This window comes from Carassius carassius, chromosome 11, assembly GCF_963082965.1.
Source record: "Carassius carassius chromosome 11, fCarCar2.1, whole genome shotgun sequence".
NCBI lineage: Eukaryota > Metazoa > Chordata > Actinopteri > Cypriniformes > Cyprinidae > Carassius > Carassius carassius.
This window is the reverse complement of record NC_081765.1, coordinates 3,605,894-3,621,975: the sequence shown is the minus strand read 5'-3', so window position 1 is coordinate 3,621,975 and position 16,082 is coordinate 3,605,894. Positions and strand designations below refer to the sequence as shown.

General features: G+C 39.4%; 1 protein-coding gene across 2 annotated transcripts in view; it reads left to right on the top strand.

The window, feature by feature from the left end:
* Positions 1-16,082, top strand: part of LOC132152628 (myosin light chain kinase, smooth muscle-like) — an 86,806-nt gene that overhangs the window by 46,518 nt on the left and 24,206 nt on the right. For both annotated transcript variants that reach the window (XM_059561395.1, XM_059561394.1), the window contains exons 10-11: positions 9,879-10,013; positions 14,330-14,482. In XM_059561395.1, coding sequence (XP_059417378.1) covers positions 9,879-10,013; positions 14,330-14,482 — 288 coding nt within the window. The remainder of the gene's footprint in view (positions 1-9,878; positions 10,014-14,329; positions 14,483-16,082) is intronic.

Sequence of the window (16,082 nt, the reverse complement as noted above, 5' to 3'; positions counted from 1 at the left end):
GGTCTAAGGGTATTTTCGGGGGCCAGGAGAAGTTTTGACATGGCCTGATTTTGTGTGCTTTTTTCAGTTACTTATAAACATATACATGGCTAAAGTATGATAACACTGTATTCAGTACAAACTGGGCTACAATAAAATATGAATAGCATGTATGTACATCAGTGATGCGCTGGGTTGATCCAAAATGCGGTTACCCACAGTTACGAGTCATCCAAAAATATTTTTAATGATATTCGGGTCGTTTGAAATAAAGATGCTAATTAAACCTTTGCAATTTATATAGTACTAGACACAATTTTGAAATACATAGGCCTACACTTTATTGACTGAATAACTGGCGCGAATAGAGTGACCACCTGTCCCGCTTTACATTGTACAGCAATTTTACCCCTTGCAAATTGAGCATCTGTCCTGCTTTTTCATTCGACCCTGCCTAATAAATACACGGATACGTCCATAGGCGTACTAACTTATGTCCAATAGTTCAGAGGAGAGCAATAAAAGTGTTTGTCGATAGGCTGAGCCGTACATCAATCAAACTGTTGACTGGTTCATGAAAGCCTCCTCAGTCCTCAACATTGTCAACAATCTCAAATTGGAGAGCGCACGCGCTGTTCGGTCAGGTTAAGCAGCCATGGCCACAAAAAAGAGAAGATGCACTTTTAATAGTGAATGGACGCAACATACTCTTGGTTAAGACCTGTAGATGGCGAAGAAGAGAGAGCTTTTTGCATTTTATGCAAAAGCAGTCTTTCTGTGGGACATGGTAGAGAATATGACGTGAAGCGACATGGTACATGTGAGTACCACAGAAAAAAAAAAAAAAAAACACATCATCAAGAAACACGCATATCAGTGCAATCGCTTTTCAATAAACCAAATGACCCACAGGCTGACAAAGTTTCGGCAGCAGAAGTGACGAGCATTTATCATGCCGTACAATCACACACATTCATATCGCTCCACCGACTGCAGTAACAAGTTAGCCCCAGCCATTTTTCCAGATTCTGAAATAGCCAAGAAAAAAGCTGTAGAAACTTTGGGTGATATTTTGGGTAAGGTAGTGTCTTAATCGTTTAGTCGGTGAGTTTAAAAAGAAATATAGGCAATATATTAAAGAAAGCTTGAAATGTCTACTTTTAACCAAACTATTCAAACCAAAATTAATTGGCTACTCTCTGATGATGTAATCCATATGAAATGTGCATTTCTCTGGCGTTCACGGCGAGTCCGCATCGTCAACTTCATCTTAGCAGCGACACAGAAAACACCAGTTTATTACCAAACAATTAAATGTCTCCTTGCTAATTTAGACACATGCATAATCATTACTTTAACCGGTTCTTTGTGGCAAGCTTTATGTGTGCGCATGGGCGTCTGTTTGGTTTGAAATGTGGTGGGGACAGAGACGCATTCAGAAGTGCATTTTCAGTAGTGGTGGGTACAATGATGCATTTTTTTTTTCTCTTTCGCGCAGGTAATGCTTTAAAAGACGTCCTGTATCTTATTAATGTAAATAAATAAAAATGTATACAAAAATGTGATGATGTCCGACTCGTTTTATGAAGAAGAAAGCCGTACAAAGCATTAGACATATGATATATGACCCACTAATCTGCTTCATATCATCATATAAGTACCATGTTGACAATATGACATGGCCATGACGTGGTTTAATGTACCTAAACAATGATTACCAAATTTCTCTTTCATGTTGCTTTGTTATAACCACTGAAAACGGGGAAAAAAATCTAACCCAAAATCGGGCCTCGCTCTACATTATCCCGCTTACTACATGGCTACCCACCAAATAAATCAATAATTTGACACAAAATATTGATTTAAAAAAGAGTTTATTGATTTAAACACGATTGTATTGCTTCCGCTAAAGAAAATAGTTCCGTCTCTACGATTAGAATCCTGCCGCGTCCATACCAACGCTCTGTTTTTCATGGCAACGGTGTTATTATCAAGAAATAACAGACTTCATTCTACAGTGGAATTCAACCAAGCCATGTAATAATTTGATTTAATTCCCAGTACAATTTACCATATCTACACACAACACAACTTAAGCACTACAAATTTTATCAAGATTGAAAAAGCAAAAATACGTGTAGCACATGAACACTATTGACTATCACACCATGATCTGACTGCTCTCAATTCACAACAACATGCATCCATCCAATCTACATCAGGCATTTTGACTAAAACTTGATCCATTCCTCATCATCATCATCATCATCACAACTATTTCAGAATTCAGCAATAGATTCAAGCAATAATTAAACAAGATACTGACTACTCAACAATCATCTCCCCCAATACTTGCTGTATGAACGCAAACCGTAACTAGCTAATTAAGTTGGTGGCTAAGGAAGTCTAACGTAACATTAATTGCAAGAGAAGAATTAAAACAGCCGATCCCTTGTGTGCAAATGCACAAGACCTAGCCATAATACCAGCAAATCTTAATAAACATAAGTTATCGCGTCTTACCTTTGTGTCAATGGTCTGCAGACCCTTGCTGTGTGTACAACAACATCCATTTGTTCTACAAGTTATCACTTTGATATGTTATAGTCCATGGCACTAGGATGCAACCTTGTGATATTGTATGAAGGCTAAATGACTTGCTCGTCTATGATACATTCGCCAGAAATTCTGGCCAATCCCAGCAAAGACTAGGTAGCCTCGTTCCCGCTCGTTCACTGTCCATTCCAAACTGTCAACTCATTTGAAAAACATTCTTTAAAAAAAAGAAGCGCGATAGTCATATAGACGGTTTCATCGGGCGCACGCGCCTGGACCTAAGTTAACTTCCGGTCTGTGTTGTGTATATCGGTCTGGCTGCAGTGCCTTCTACAAACGCGGTTAAAGTCAAGGCGATGAGTAGACTGAGGGCTCAGGTGGTTGTGCTGCGGGATGTGTTTCCCATACATTTATTTATTTTTGGAAACTCACCACAATTTTGAAACTGATCGATTTTCAAAAAGGCTTCGCTGAATAAACATGAGTAACGTTATGTACTGCACGTTTAATAATAATAATCCCTTACATTTACATGTTTAAATATCAAAACGAGGCACAGGTGTTTTTTATATCGCTGTATTTCTGAAGGAAGACTTGCATGTTATATGTCTGATAAAGCAGCGTGTGTGAGCGTACTTTGTTTACAGCTGTTACTGGGGAAACCTCCATTTCTCGCGCTTTATGTCTATGCTTTAAAACATCTCCTATTGGCAAAGAATGGATTTGCATTCTCATTAAGTCCGCCTGATCCATGCAGCAAACATATTTTGTTTGTTATCAAAAAATATCTACTCTAGAGGGACTTGGCTGATGATATTGATTCTATTTGGAAGTCTACCGGAAGTTAAGTTAGGTCCGCAAAAGCGCGCATGCGCTGTAACGTTTGTTTATTTTGTTGCCGTTGAAACCGGCATATAGAGAAAATAATAACAGTGACACGATGACTCCCCCTCCCCCAACCTAGAACGTATCCCAATGTTACAGTTGTTGCAGTTTTAATGAACAGAAAAGCGTGTAGCCAGCGCAGCAGCAGAACTCGAGGTTTAAAAAAAAAAAAGTGGTGGGTACAAAATGACTCATGACGAAATCTGGGGGGGACACGTCCCCCCCGTCCCCCCCGAAATCGACGCCTATGTGTGTGCGGTCATAACGCTTATTATCATGTAGGCTAAAGCCTATTTAAGTAATTAAATTAATATAAAGGGGCGACGTATTTACTACTTAAAAAAAATGCGGGTCAGGAAGCAGGTCGGGTATGTTTTTTTTTTTTTGTGGTCCGAGTTTGGAGGGGGGGGTAGTTGAAAACATCGGTCGGGTGCAGGTTGTTTATACACTGACCCGCGCATCACTGATGTACTATACATGATTGTTTCACAAGACTGTCAAACTTGGAGCTTGTAGCCTAGAATTTTTGCTTCAAAATTATGTGAAAATCATCTTGTTTACTCACTTACAGGAAACAATAGATTGATTTACAATTTCTAAGACACTTTTTGTTGATTCAAACTGAATTTTTTGCATCATTACTCCAGTCATACTATCTTTCAGAAATTCTTCTAACAATCTGATTTTCTACAAAAAAAAAAAAAAAAAAAAAAAAAAATATATATATATATATATATATATATATATATATATATATATATATATATAATTATTATTATTATTATTATTAATAATAATTTTGAAAAGAACTGAGAATATTTTTTACGTTTTTTATTTTTATTTTACTTTTATATATTGAAAGAACAGCATTGTTTGTGACATTTATCGTATTAATCGTTTTTATTTTATCACATGTGTGCTAAATAAAACTTTTAATTTCTGTATATACATACTGACTCCAAGCTTTTGAATGGTATAGTGTATATTTTTACTGTCACAGTGTTTGGTTTGTGTTCCCTTGGTATCCACTAGATGTCCTCCTTTCCCACGGTGTTTGTCACTTTATGAACCACATTCCTCACGTTCTCTGCTTAATTATTGCACCCAGCTGTCACTAGTTACCAATCATTGCACTCAGTCATTTCCCCATTAGCGTTTGTCTCTCGCTCTGTCTTAGTATGTGTGACGGACAGTGTTGGGGAGTAACTAGTTACATGTAACGGCGTTACGTAATTTAATTACAAAATTATTGTAACTGTAATTAGTTACAGTTACTACGAAAAAATGAGTAATTAAATTACAGTTACTTATGAAATTTTTAACGATTACAAAGGGGATTACATTTGAATATTTACACACATCCACATACAGATTTAACTTATTTCTTTCCCAAATTGCACTGACTATTCTGAGACATACCGCCCTAATAATTTCCGGGATGCGCAAACACAGTCTGGTTCGTAGAATCCAGTCATAAAAACGGAATGCCTAACGCGGACGGAATATGCCACATTTTGGATGACTAAATCAAAAGTAGGTCAGTACACTTGAATCAAAACATGTCATTGACTAGTGTCTGTGAATATAAAGCCCCAAAAATGCAATATATGACCTGCACATTCTGCGTGTCTGTGAAAATCAGGCGCGGACTGGACACCGGGAGAACCGGACAATTCCCGGTGGCCTGGCAGCCGATTTTGCCCCACTATTTAATATCATTATTGTATAATTGCCTGCCGAATGTACTAAAGCGATCATTTGCGAATCCGCCATTTGATAATTAAATCTCTAATAAATCATGAAGTGTTAGTCATGACGCGCGCGCTCTCCGCGCCTCCGCCAAACGGTTTGGATCAGACTCAGAGTAATCAATGCGAGAGAGAGAGAGAGAGAGAGAGAGAGAGAGAGAGAGAGAGAGAGAGAGAGAGAGTGTGGACTGCTGGAGCAGAAAAGCAGAACTACTGCTCAGGGTTTCAGGTCAGTTTCATCTGTAAAGATGCTTTTTTGTCTTTGTTTATTTTTTTTATTTATTCAAGCAGCAGCATGTTGCTCACCAGTCATCACTCAAAATACTATATAAAGGACATCATTATTATCTGTTGTAATGTTACAGTAGGAATTTATCTGAAAAAAAATCCGATTTTTTTTATAAGTTTAGGGGGAGCTACGACAGACAACAACACAACCCTTACGAAAATTAACATTTTAATATTTAACTATAAATCCAGAGAAAATGGTTACTATTGTTTAAATGTGGTAACCAAAAATGTAAAATTATTTTACAAATGTATTTATTTAAAAATAAATACAAATCCATTTGCAAAAAAACAAAAACATAACAAGGTTATTTTACTTTTATATAGGCTAATAAAAGCAAGGTTAATTTTTGTAAGGGAAAAACATGACTCGTGTACAGTATTAGGATTTTTCTATAAAGATATTGTAGTATTGTAGAGTATTGTATTGTAAAGTATAGTTTTGTTCAATCTTGAGTATTAAAGTCATGAGAGAGATGGAAACAGGGCAAAATAAAGAGACTGAAGAGAAAAATTGAAGTGAAGGTGCAGTTCAGGAGATAACTTTTAATTATTTTGCATGTCCCCAAATTAAAGATTTAAACCTTTTTTATGTAAGGTCCATACAAAAAAATAGTTTTGTCCATGAATTTGTTTGTATGAGTTTGAATTTTCCAGTCTGAATTTTTTTCCCAGTCCTTCCCTCCTGTAAATTAATGGCAAAGACATGGTTTCATTTACTACACATAGGCCTACTGAAGCTCGCAGTGTTTTCAACCTCTGCCATCTCAATATAGGAGTACACGAGCACATAAACATAATTTCTAGAACTGCTTTGTGTCACTTAATGTGCATTTTACTTATTGTGAGAAAACTATCATCATATACAAAGAGACAGCAGTTTAAAGAAAACACCAATGTTTCAGGGGTTTATTACACAGAATACGTCACATGCTTATTAGATAACTGTATTTAAGTTGATGTATATGCTTTTATTTATTATTCTTTAATTTTCACAAATTTAGAAAAGTAATCAAAAAGTACTCAAAAGTAATTAGTTACATTACTTTAATAAAGTAATTGAAAAAGTTACACTACTATTACATTTTAAACAGGGTAACTTGTAATCTGTAACCTATTACATTTCCAAAGTAACCTTCCCAACACTGGTGACGGAGTCCTTGTTTAATGTTAATCCGTAGTCTTGCTCTTGATATAATGACGCGGCCCTAAAGGATTATTTTAACAGCGGGCTTGATGACCCGGTTCCTCAAGAGGAAATGGCTTATTTAGACACATTTGAGTTCTGGGAATTTGTGTGCTACTTGCAGCATCGGCTTCCGTGGGATGCCCCAGCCACTCCTGTCTCTTCCGGTGGGGTGGTCGTCAGCCCAGCACCACTGCCCAGGATAGCCACCAGCCCAGCCCCGTTGCCTAAGATGGCCGCCAGCCCAGCGCCACGAGACAAGATGGCCGCTAGCTCAGTACCACAGCACAAGATGGCAGCAAGCCCAGAGCCACTGCCCAGGATGGCTGCCGGTCCAGCGCCACAGCACAAGATGGTCGCCAGCCCAGCACCACAGCACAAGATGGCCGCCGGTCCAGCGCCAATGCCCAAGTTGGCCACCGGTCCAGCGCCACAGCACAAGATGGTCGCCAGCCCAGCACCACAGCACAAGATGTCGCCTGTCCAGAGTCATGGCCCAAGATGGCTGCTTGCCCAGCGCCGCTGCACAGGATGACAGCCACAGCTGACCCTCCAGAGTCGAGTCAGGTTCCAGTTGATCTTCCGGAGTCGAGTCAAGTTCCGGTTGACCTTCCAGAGTCGAGTCACGTTCCAGTTGATTCCCCAGAATCAAGTCAGATTCCTGTTGATCTTCCAGAGTCGAGTCAGGGGCCCATTGACTTTCCAGAGTTGAGTCAGGTTCCGGTTGACCCTCCAGAGTCGAGTCAGGTGCTCGTGGACCCTCCAAAGTCGAGTCAGGAGCTCATGGACCCTCCAGAGTCAGGGTTAGTCACCGTCGACCTTCCGGAGTCAGGGTTAGGTACCATTGACCTTCCAGAGTCAGGGATAGTCACCGATGACCTTCCAGAGTCAGGGATAGTCACCGATGACCTTCCAGAGACAGGGCTAGTCACCGATGACCTTCCAGAGTCAGGGCTAGTCACCGATGACCTTCCAGAGTCAGGGCTAGTCACCGATGACCTTCCAGGGTCAGGCTAGTCACCGATGACCTTCCAGGGTCAGGGCTAGTCACCGATGACCCTCCAGAGTCAGGGCTAGTCACCGATGACCCTCCAGAGTCAGGGCTAGTCACCGATGACCCTCCAGAGTCAGGGCTAGTCACCGCTGATCCTCCAGAGTCAGGGCTAGTCACCGCTGATCCTCCAGAGTCAGGGCTAGTCACCGCTGATCCTCCAGAGTCAGGGCTAGTCACCGATGACCCTCCAGAGTCAGGGCTAGTCACCGATGACCCTCCAGAGTCAGGGCTAGTCACCGATGACCCTCCAGAGTCAGGGCTAGTCACTGGTGATCTTCAAGGACAGAGTCAAGTCACTGGTGATCTTCAAGGACAGAGTCAAGTCACTGGTGATCTTCAAGGACAGAGTCAAGTCACTGGTGATCTTCAAGGACAGAGTCAAGTCACCGGTGATCTTCAAGGACAGAGTCAAGTCACCGGTGATCTTCAAGGACTGAGTCAAGTCACCGGGGATCTTCATGAACAAAAGCAAGTCACGACTGATCTTCATGAACAAATGCAAGTCACCAATAATCTTCATGAGCAGAGTCAAGTCAGCACCAATCTTTTGGAATCCAGTATAAACACCATGGGATTACCAGAGTTTCGTCCTCCCGTTGGTCATGCCGCACGGATGTGGTGGTCTTCTGCTCCGCCCTGGGGGGCTTCCGCCTTGACCACACGGTTGTGGTGGTCTTCTGCTCCGCCCTGGGGGACTCCGATCTCGACCACACGGACGTGGTGGTCTTCTGATCCGCCCTGGGGGGCACCCGTTCCCACCACATGGTTGTGGTGGTCTTCTGCTCCGCCCTGGGGGGCTCTCGCCCTGACCACACGGTTGTGGTGGTCTCCTGCTCCGCCCTGGGGGACTCCGGCCTCGACCACAAGAATGTGGTGGTCTTCTGCTCTGCCCTGGTGGGCATCACGTTATGTCCTTCTTGGACTTGTGTTTTTGTGTCTGTGTTTTTTTTTTTCACTTCCTGTCCCTGTTCCTCTCTGTTAGCCTGCCCCCTCCTCCGGTCCACCTCCCTCCTGGTCTCTCTGTTTTGTGTTTGAACTTCTGGTGTCTGTTCCCCAAGGTTTTTTTTTTTTTTTTTCTGGCCCTCCGTCCCTCCCCCCGAGCCTCCACCTGTCTGCCTCCCTCCGGTCTCTGGTTTTTGTAGTCTTGTCTTGGAGCGTCTGGGAGCCGCTCCGTAGAGGGGGGTATTGTGTTCCCTGGATATCCACTAGATGTCCTCCTTTCCCACGGTGTCTGTCACTTTATGAACCACATTCAACACATTCTCTGCTTAATTATTGCACCCAGCTGTCACTAGTTACCAATCATTGCACTCAGTCATTTCCCCATTAGGGTTTGTCTCTCCCTGTGTATTTATACCCGCTCTGTCTTAGTATGTGTGACGGAGTCCTTGTTTAATGTTAATCCGTAGTCTTGCTCTTGCCGTGTGTTTTTGTCTGTTTTCATGTTGGATTGTTATTCTGGTTTTGACCCATGCCTGGACTGTTTACCCTTTGGATTTTCCCTTAAATAAAGACATAGTCGCACTTGGATCTCTCTCCGTGCTTTATTGTATCCCGGTCGTGACAGTTACACTTGGAGGAAGACTGGAGCAATGATGCTGAAAATGTAGATTTGATCACAGAAATATAAATTAAATTGTAAAATATATTCAAATATAAAGCAGTTATTTTAAATGGTAAAAATATTTCACAATATTACTGCTTTAGCAAACTGGTATGGTCTGGTATTGTGTCATGTTGAAATATATAAATGAACATCACATACCTAGCATTTCCAAAGTGTATATTGTTTATGTGCTGTCAAATAAACTAAATGATAAACTACATTATTAACATTATCGTGATGGTCACTGATACTAATAGTACAGTAGAACTTTTAGATTATGTGAATGAAACTTCATAATGTTTCACTTGATTATACATTTAGTCAGGAATTATAGTTTGGAAAAAGTCTAACTAGTAAAATGTTTACACTTTATGTGAAAACTAGTACAAGTATATAAATAAATAAAAAGAGACTTAGTCATGTTTATGATCTCTGCTGAATAAAGCACTTCATTCTTTTTTCTGAGGAAAACCAAAACTCAAATACTGAGGTAATCTTCAGCGAATGTTCTTGGGGTGAATTATGTCTTATTTCGTGATGTTTTTATTTTTCTTGGTGGATGTGGCTGTGTTGTAGGTGTGAGGGTGGAGGCGAAGCCCCCAGTGTTCATCTCTCCTCTGAAGGATTGTTCAGTATCAGAGGGACAGGACTTCATCCTGCAGTGCTCAGTGGAGGGCAGACCACTGCCTGAGCTCACCTGGCTGCACAATGGTACAGTAAGAGCACACAGTGTTTGAGGGACACATTCAATTCAGTAATTCTTCACATATACCCAGTTTAGCACCAAGCAGAAATCTACAATGTTTAATAATAAAAGTGAGACACACCAACAGACCCCTCACCGTCGCTTCTGTGTCTGTTCACAGAACTAATATAGTTTATTCTCAAGCCTGGCATTGTGTAGTCTATCAGTATTGCTGGCCTTACAACAAACTGATTTGTTATGTCACTTTAGATAAAAGACTTGCCAAAATTAATCCATGTTAATGTATCTGATCTGTCAGATATTATAGTAGACTAAAACAAAACAAACAAACAAATGTTCTGTTACTTAAAGTAATGTCAACTGAAAAACAAACAAATAAATAAATACTGATTTAAACTTATTTTTATTTTATATAGTTGCCAAGGAAACATTCCTCGGTTTTGTTTAGTTTAACTTTATGTACTAAAATAACTAAAACTGAAATAAAATCACTAAATGCTACAGACATATAAAATCTAATAACAATGATAACAATGACAACAATTCAACAAAATTACTAAAATTAAAATGTAAAGTGAAAATATAAAAATAAAACCATAATAGCATCTTGTAAATAAATAAATAAAGAAAGAAAGAAAGAAAGAAAGAAAGAAAGAAAGAAAGAAAGAAAGACAGAAAGGGTAATTTATTTGATTGGTCATTTAGTTTCTTCCTGTGTAGGATGTTTTTTAGCCTAAATAACCTGCATTGTGGATCAGACTCAATGGCAGTTGTGTGAGGCTGAAAGTTGCACAGGTATCAGTGAACTCAGATGCATGAATTTGAGTTTTGTTAAATGAGTGGAATAATAGAGACTTGTAAACAATATTTGGCTACTTTGTTACCAGCAGAGGGCAGATGCAGTTTTCAAAAGCCTAAAAAAAAAGAAAAGTACTGGGGAAAAAGGTGCATTAAGATGACTCTTTTTTTTTTTTTTTTTACTGTAAATATTTCTGACCTACAATGCCAAGATATAAATGTATCTGTCTCTGCTCAAGTCTGAGACAGAATGGTTGTGTGTGTGTGTGTGTGTGTGTGTGTGTGTGTGTGTGTGTGTGTGTGTGTGCGTGTCACTCTGTTCTCTGTCCAGCTAAAACAGTCTTTGCCTGTATTTGTTCTTTGCCTATAATTGCTGTTCATGTGAAATTGTGAACACAGCCACATCTCAGTCTTATAGCTGAGTTTCACAGCAACAATTGCACCAATGGTGTGGAGTTTGAGGAAAAAAAGTAAGTGAAAGTATAAGGCACAGTAAAAAGTGATGTTTGCCTGTGAAAACACCACTAATAATGATGTTAATTATAGCAATATGCAAGATAATGTTACTTCATAGGATTCCATATAATTCAAAGATTTAACAATTATTATTCAACATGTATTCTGTTTCTGTATAGTAACTATAGATCTTTGCCAATTTACAAAAAGTGCAGTTTCTGCCTGCTTCACTTATTTGCCCTTTGGTTTAATTTGGTTAAACGCGCAGTATGGAATTTTTGGCCACCAGGGGTCACTTAATCAAAACAATAACATGAGACGTACTTTGATGACGTTGGGAGTTGTTGTTCATTGGAACACGCGCTCTGTCGCTCCCCACATTCCTCACTCATTTTAACTGAGGCCGGTGACACACTGGATGCGTGGCGCAAGCGTCTCAGCTGCGTGGCGTGTCAGTTTTTAATTCGGCTCCCATGTTAATAGGTTAGAGCTTGCAGACTGCCTGTGTGAGACGCGTGTCTCAGGCGCGGCTCGAGCTGCACGGAAAACGTGTGCATGCTAGAAATAGAACCGACGCCTATTTTTCACGCGACACGCACGCGTGTTGGAAGCGTTTCCAGGCAAAATATTATAGGAAAATATGTTTATATGTAATTTTGTACACAAATACATATTCATTCATGACATTTTGATGTTTGAAAGTCTATAGGTTGACATAAATTCAGATACAAATGTAATTTAAAAAATAAATAAATAATTATCGATTTTTAAATATTGCACCTGTCAAACATAAGTCTATTTTGCCGTCAATACTGTTGACGGTGTCCTTTATCAGTAGGCTTTATATTTATGTTCAACATGAAGTATAGATATTGTTGTCATGAAGACAAGATCCTGGTCTGTCGGCGGTCTCCCTCTATGTCACCTACAGAAGCATCAGCGCGCCGCGCTTCTGGCACGCAGCAGAGACGCCACGCAGCCAGTGTGCCACCGGCCTTAGTATTTTGACAATCACGTATTTTCGAATGGAGAGATATATGAATTATCAGACCCCTATCAAATCAATATTCCATCTAGCTAGTAGTAATATATGTTAAAAAAAAACACGGTTGCCTTTCGTTAATAATTATAATTAGGCTACGTTTATACTATGATATCGAACAAGATAGTGAACTGCATTTGAAGCTACTTTATCCAGCTAGATATAGAACACATGTAGATTTACATTATACTCTACATGAGAGCTAGTCCGTCTGCGTTTTACACAAGACATCATCGTTTCACAAGATATACGGATAGATATAGTTAGCTGAATGGATGCATACCTGTTTATTAGAATGCAAGCATCTCTCTGTAGCTTCAGCTTGTCACGAAGCTCTCTCTATCTTGGAAATGCAACTCCAATATTTACCCGTGTCTCGTTTCTTCTTCGTCCCAAAACCTTCTCAGGTCATTTATTTCACCCGTATGTTTGCGCTTCACAGAACGTGCAGGCAAAGCATAATCATGATCCATAACTAAGTTATTGATTGAGGTATAAATATGAATATAAACAATATAAATATCAAATATAATAGTCTCGATCAAGGCTAGCTACTACTTTTTCTTCTTCGTCTCGTCTTTGCTTCTGTTCACCTTTGTATTTGGCGGTTCCGCAGGAAGTTAGATAAACTAGAAGGGTCAAAGTTTATATGACGCCATAGACGGGCGACAAAACGGAAATAAAGAAACGTGCCGTGTCTTCTAATTAAACTATAATTTTCTCCGGATTTTAAAGTTCGTGGAAACTGTCGGGATAATGTAAGTACACAACAACAAAAAAATATATAACATAGATATAGTGATATCTGCTATTTTTAAAGCAGAAAAATTACATATTGTGCCTTTAATTCCATATGAACAGTAGATTCTATGTGCTGTCCTGGATCAGACGGACTGGAAGACTACGGTCACTACCGTGTCTTCATTACAGACAGATGAAAGTCTCTTGAGTGTGACTTTAGGTTTACCTGAGAAACTGTGAGCCACAGCAGGGGCCTTTGAGCAAATATGAGACCTTAAAACCTTATAAAGGCAAAACATGCATCACTCACTCTGAAATATATTACACACAGATGGACTTGGTAAGTCAGATATCTAAGAGAGAGAGAGAGAGAGAGAGAGCTTACTGCATCTGTGCGGGCGGATTTTACAATTCTTGGGGGAAAAAAGAAAAAGGAAAGTCAGAAAAAGAGGAATAAGCTGCTGTTCCTCATGATTCCTCATTTGAATCCTGGTGGTCTCAGGCACGTTTAGCAGTAAAGTCATATATGAGCAAAAGCATTTAACTTTGTGATTTATACTGCAAAGAGACAACGTGTGTGTAGTATGATTGTATGCCATTGCCGTTTGACAGATATATTCACATAGAAATCCTTCCAGTGCCACCAGAGGGCATTATCAGTGGAGATCAAAATTTAGGCTGAGCTGTTTATTGGTTTTATGCCTGCAATAAGGTCTGTGGTTAACACAGACTCAATATATTTTCACATTTTATTCTACAACATAAAATACATTGTCATTACATCACTGTTTGGGTTTATAATCATGCTCTTGCAAACTATTCTAATTTAAACTTTCAGGGAAAACGTTTTTTTTGTATTTTTTTTTCTTGATGTTTAAATTCATTTATAGCCTACGTTTGGTTTTTTACCTCTTAGGCTACCAATTTGTTATTGGTTACAGAGCAATAAATATATTCTGCAATAGTCCAAAACAATGGGAAAATCATACTGTGTTTTTGACGAGAGACAAAACTTCCAGTTCGCCCTGAAAAATGTAATTAGTGCAATGTATGTAAAAAAAAAAAAAAAATGCACCACTCTACATTCTCGTTATGATCGCTCCAAAATAACCTTGTTAATGAATTTGGCTGGTTTTATCTACATAATCCTGGCCGTGTCCATCCCAGTTTTTGTCATCCACATCCCTGTCTCAGTGGAATGTTACATTACGTTTCTCAGAACTTGATTCGTCAGTCAGTTACTTATACAGTCTTTTTCGTTTTGTTCTGTATTCATCTTTTCAGATCAGCCCGTTCCATATTCCCACACTGTGTTTGAGAACAGTATGACTCAGCTGACAGTTAAAGCATCTGTTTTGGAGGATGCAGGCATGTATTCATGTGTCGCAGTGAATGATCATGGCAGAGCTGTGTGTACAGCTCATGTACTGGTTAACGGTAAGACACTCGTTCCCTTCTTCCATATTATTATTTGGCAGCATATTCAGAATTAAAACATGTTGGACGCTGAAGTCAGTCACACTTCACACTTTCTGACTGTCATTGCATTAGATAGAAAATATGAAACCTGGGTGATTAAAGCATAGTGACCCTTACTCAGAATTTGTGCTCTGCATTTAACCCATCCAAAGTGCACACACACAGCAGTGAACAAACACACACACTGTGAACACACACCCAGAGCAGTGGGCAGCCATTTACGCCGCAGCACCCAGGGACCATTTGGGGGTTCGGTGCCTTGCTTCAGAACGAAAATGAAATGAACTGGGAAGCCGTTATTATAAACAAAATTCATATCAACAAAATGAAGGCATCTTTGATTTAATTTATTTATTTTAAGCAAGAAATTAATCAAAATTACTCCTGTTATTCTGGTACCCCCTGCAGTGTCCTGATTTATTTTCCATATCTAACTGCAGGATAAAATTCAAATTCATCATTCATTCAAATGTCCTAAATACATTTCTTCCCCCAAACTCAGAAGGCATTTGAGTCATAAAAAACAAAAAAATTTTTATGAGTTTTAACTTCATTCATACAATTCAGGAGGAGTTTGCAATGTGTTCCCTTGATCAGTGAATATCAAGGATACGTTATTTTAAGGATAAGAGAAACATCTGCTCTCTTGCAGTCTGTGAGGCTGTGTAATGGTGGACGTTCCATGTTCAAGTGGGTTAAAAATGTGAAATACCAGTCTTTTCCCACACACACACACACACACACATTCTGCAGTGGCTCTATCTGATCCGGGTCTCAGAGGACAAGAAGCAAAATTACCCGCTCTCTCTAAAAAAAAAAAAAAAAAGAAGTTTCATGACTTTTTAACTGATGTGTTTTCAGACAATATGCATTAATGTAAAGGATCAATACTATTCAGCATGCATTTAGAAGCAGTGAATAGAAAGTATAGTATATAGATGGGTATAAGGAAATGATTTATTTATTCACTAAATACTGAAGCAGCAAAAGCTGCATATTTGTGTTAATTAAACTTAGTGATCGCCTGTGAATTATCATGGTATTATTTTCATTGTACAGTAGCTTTGAATAATAGCGTTCAAGTTACATAAAAAAGCATAACGGACGTCCAGTTTGCTGTCTAGTATGCTGTGCTTGATAAATGCATTTGTGCAAACATTTAAATGTAAAAAATAGCAATTGATGCTTTGATCCTTATTTTATATATTCTAGATTAGTCTTGAAAATCTAGATGGCACAGGCAGAAAGGTACTTTTCATGCAGTCTGTTGGCAATCATATCACTTATTACATGGCATAAGCTGATTGGCCTGTGCAGATTCTGAAGCCAATGAGCTGTTTGCTTAACATTGAAATAATATTTGCTGTAAGGTGGGCCTGTAGCACTAGCAAGAGCTCCTCCGAAACCCTCCACCTCCCCCAGCTCCACATGTCTATAACTGCTACAGAGTTTATGTTTGCCTATTCATGCAGCAGCAGCAGCAGCAGCATATCTTACATGCTCACAGCAGTGCAAGTCCGTACTTACTCTGCATGCAGCAACAGTAGCAGTAGCACTG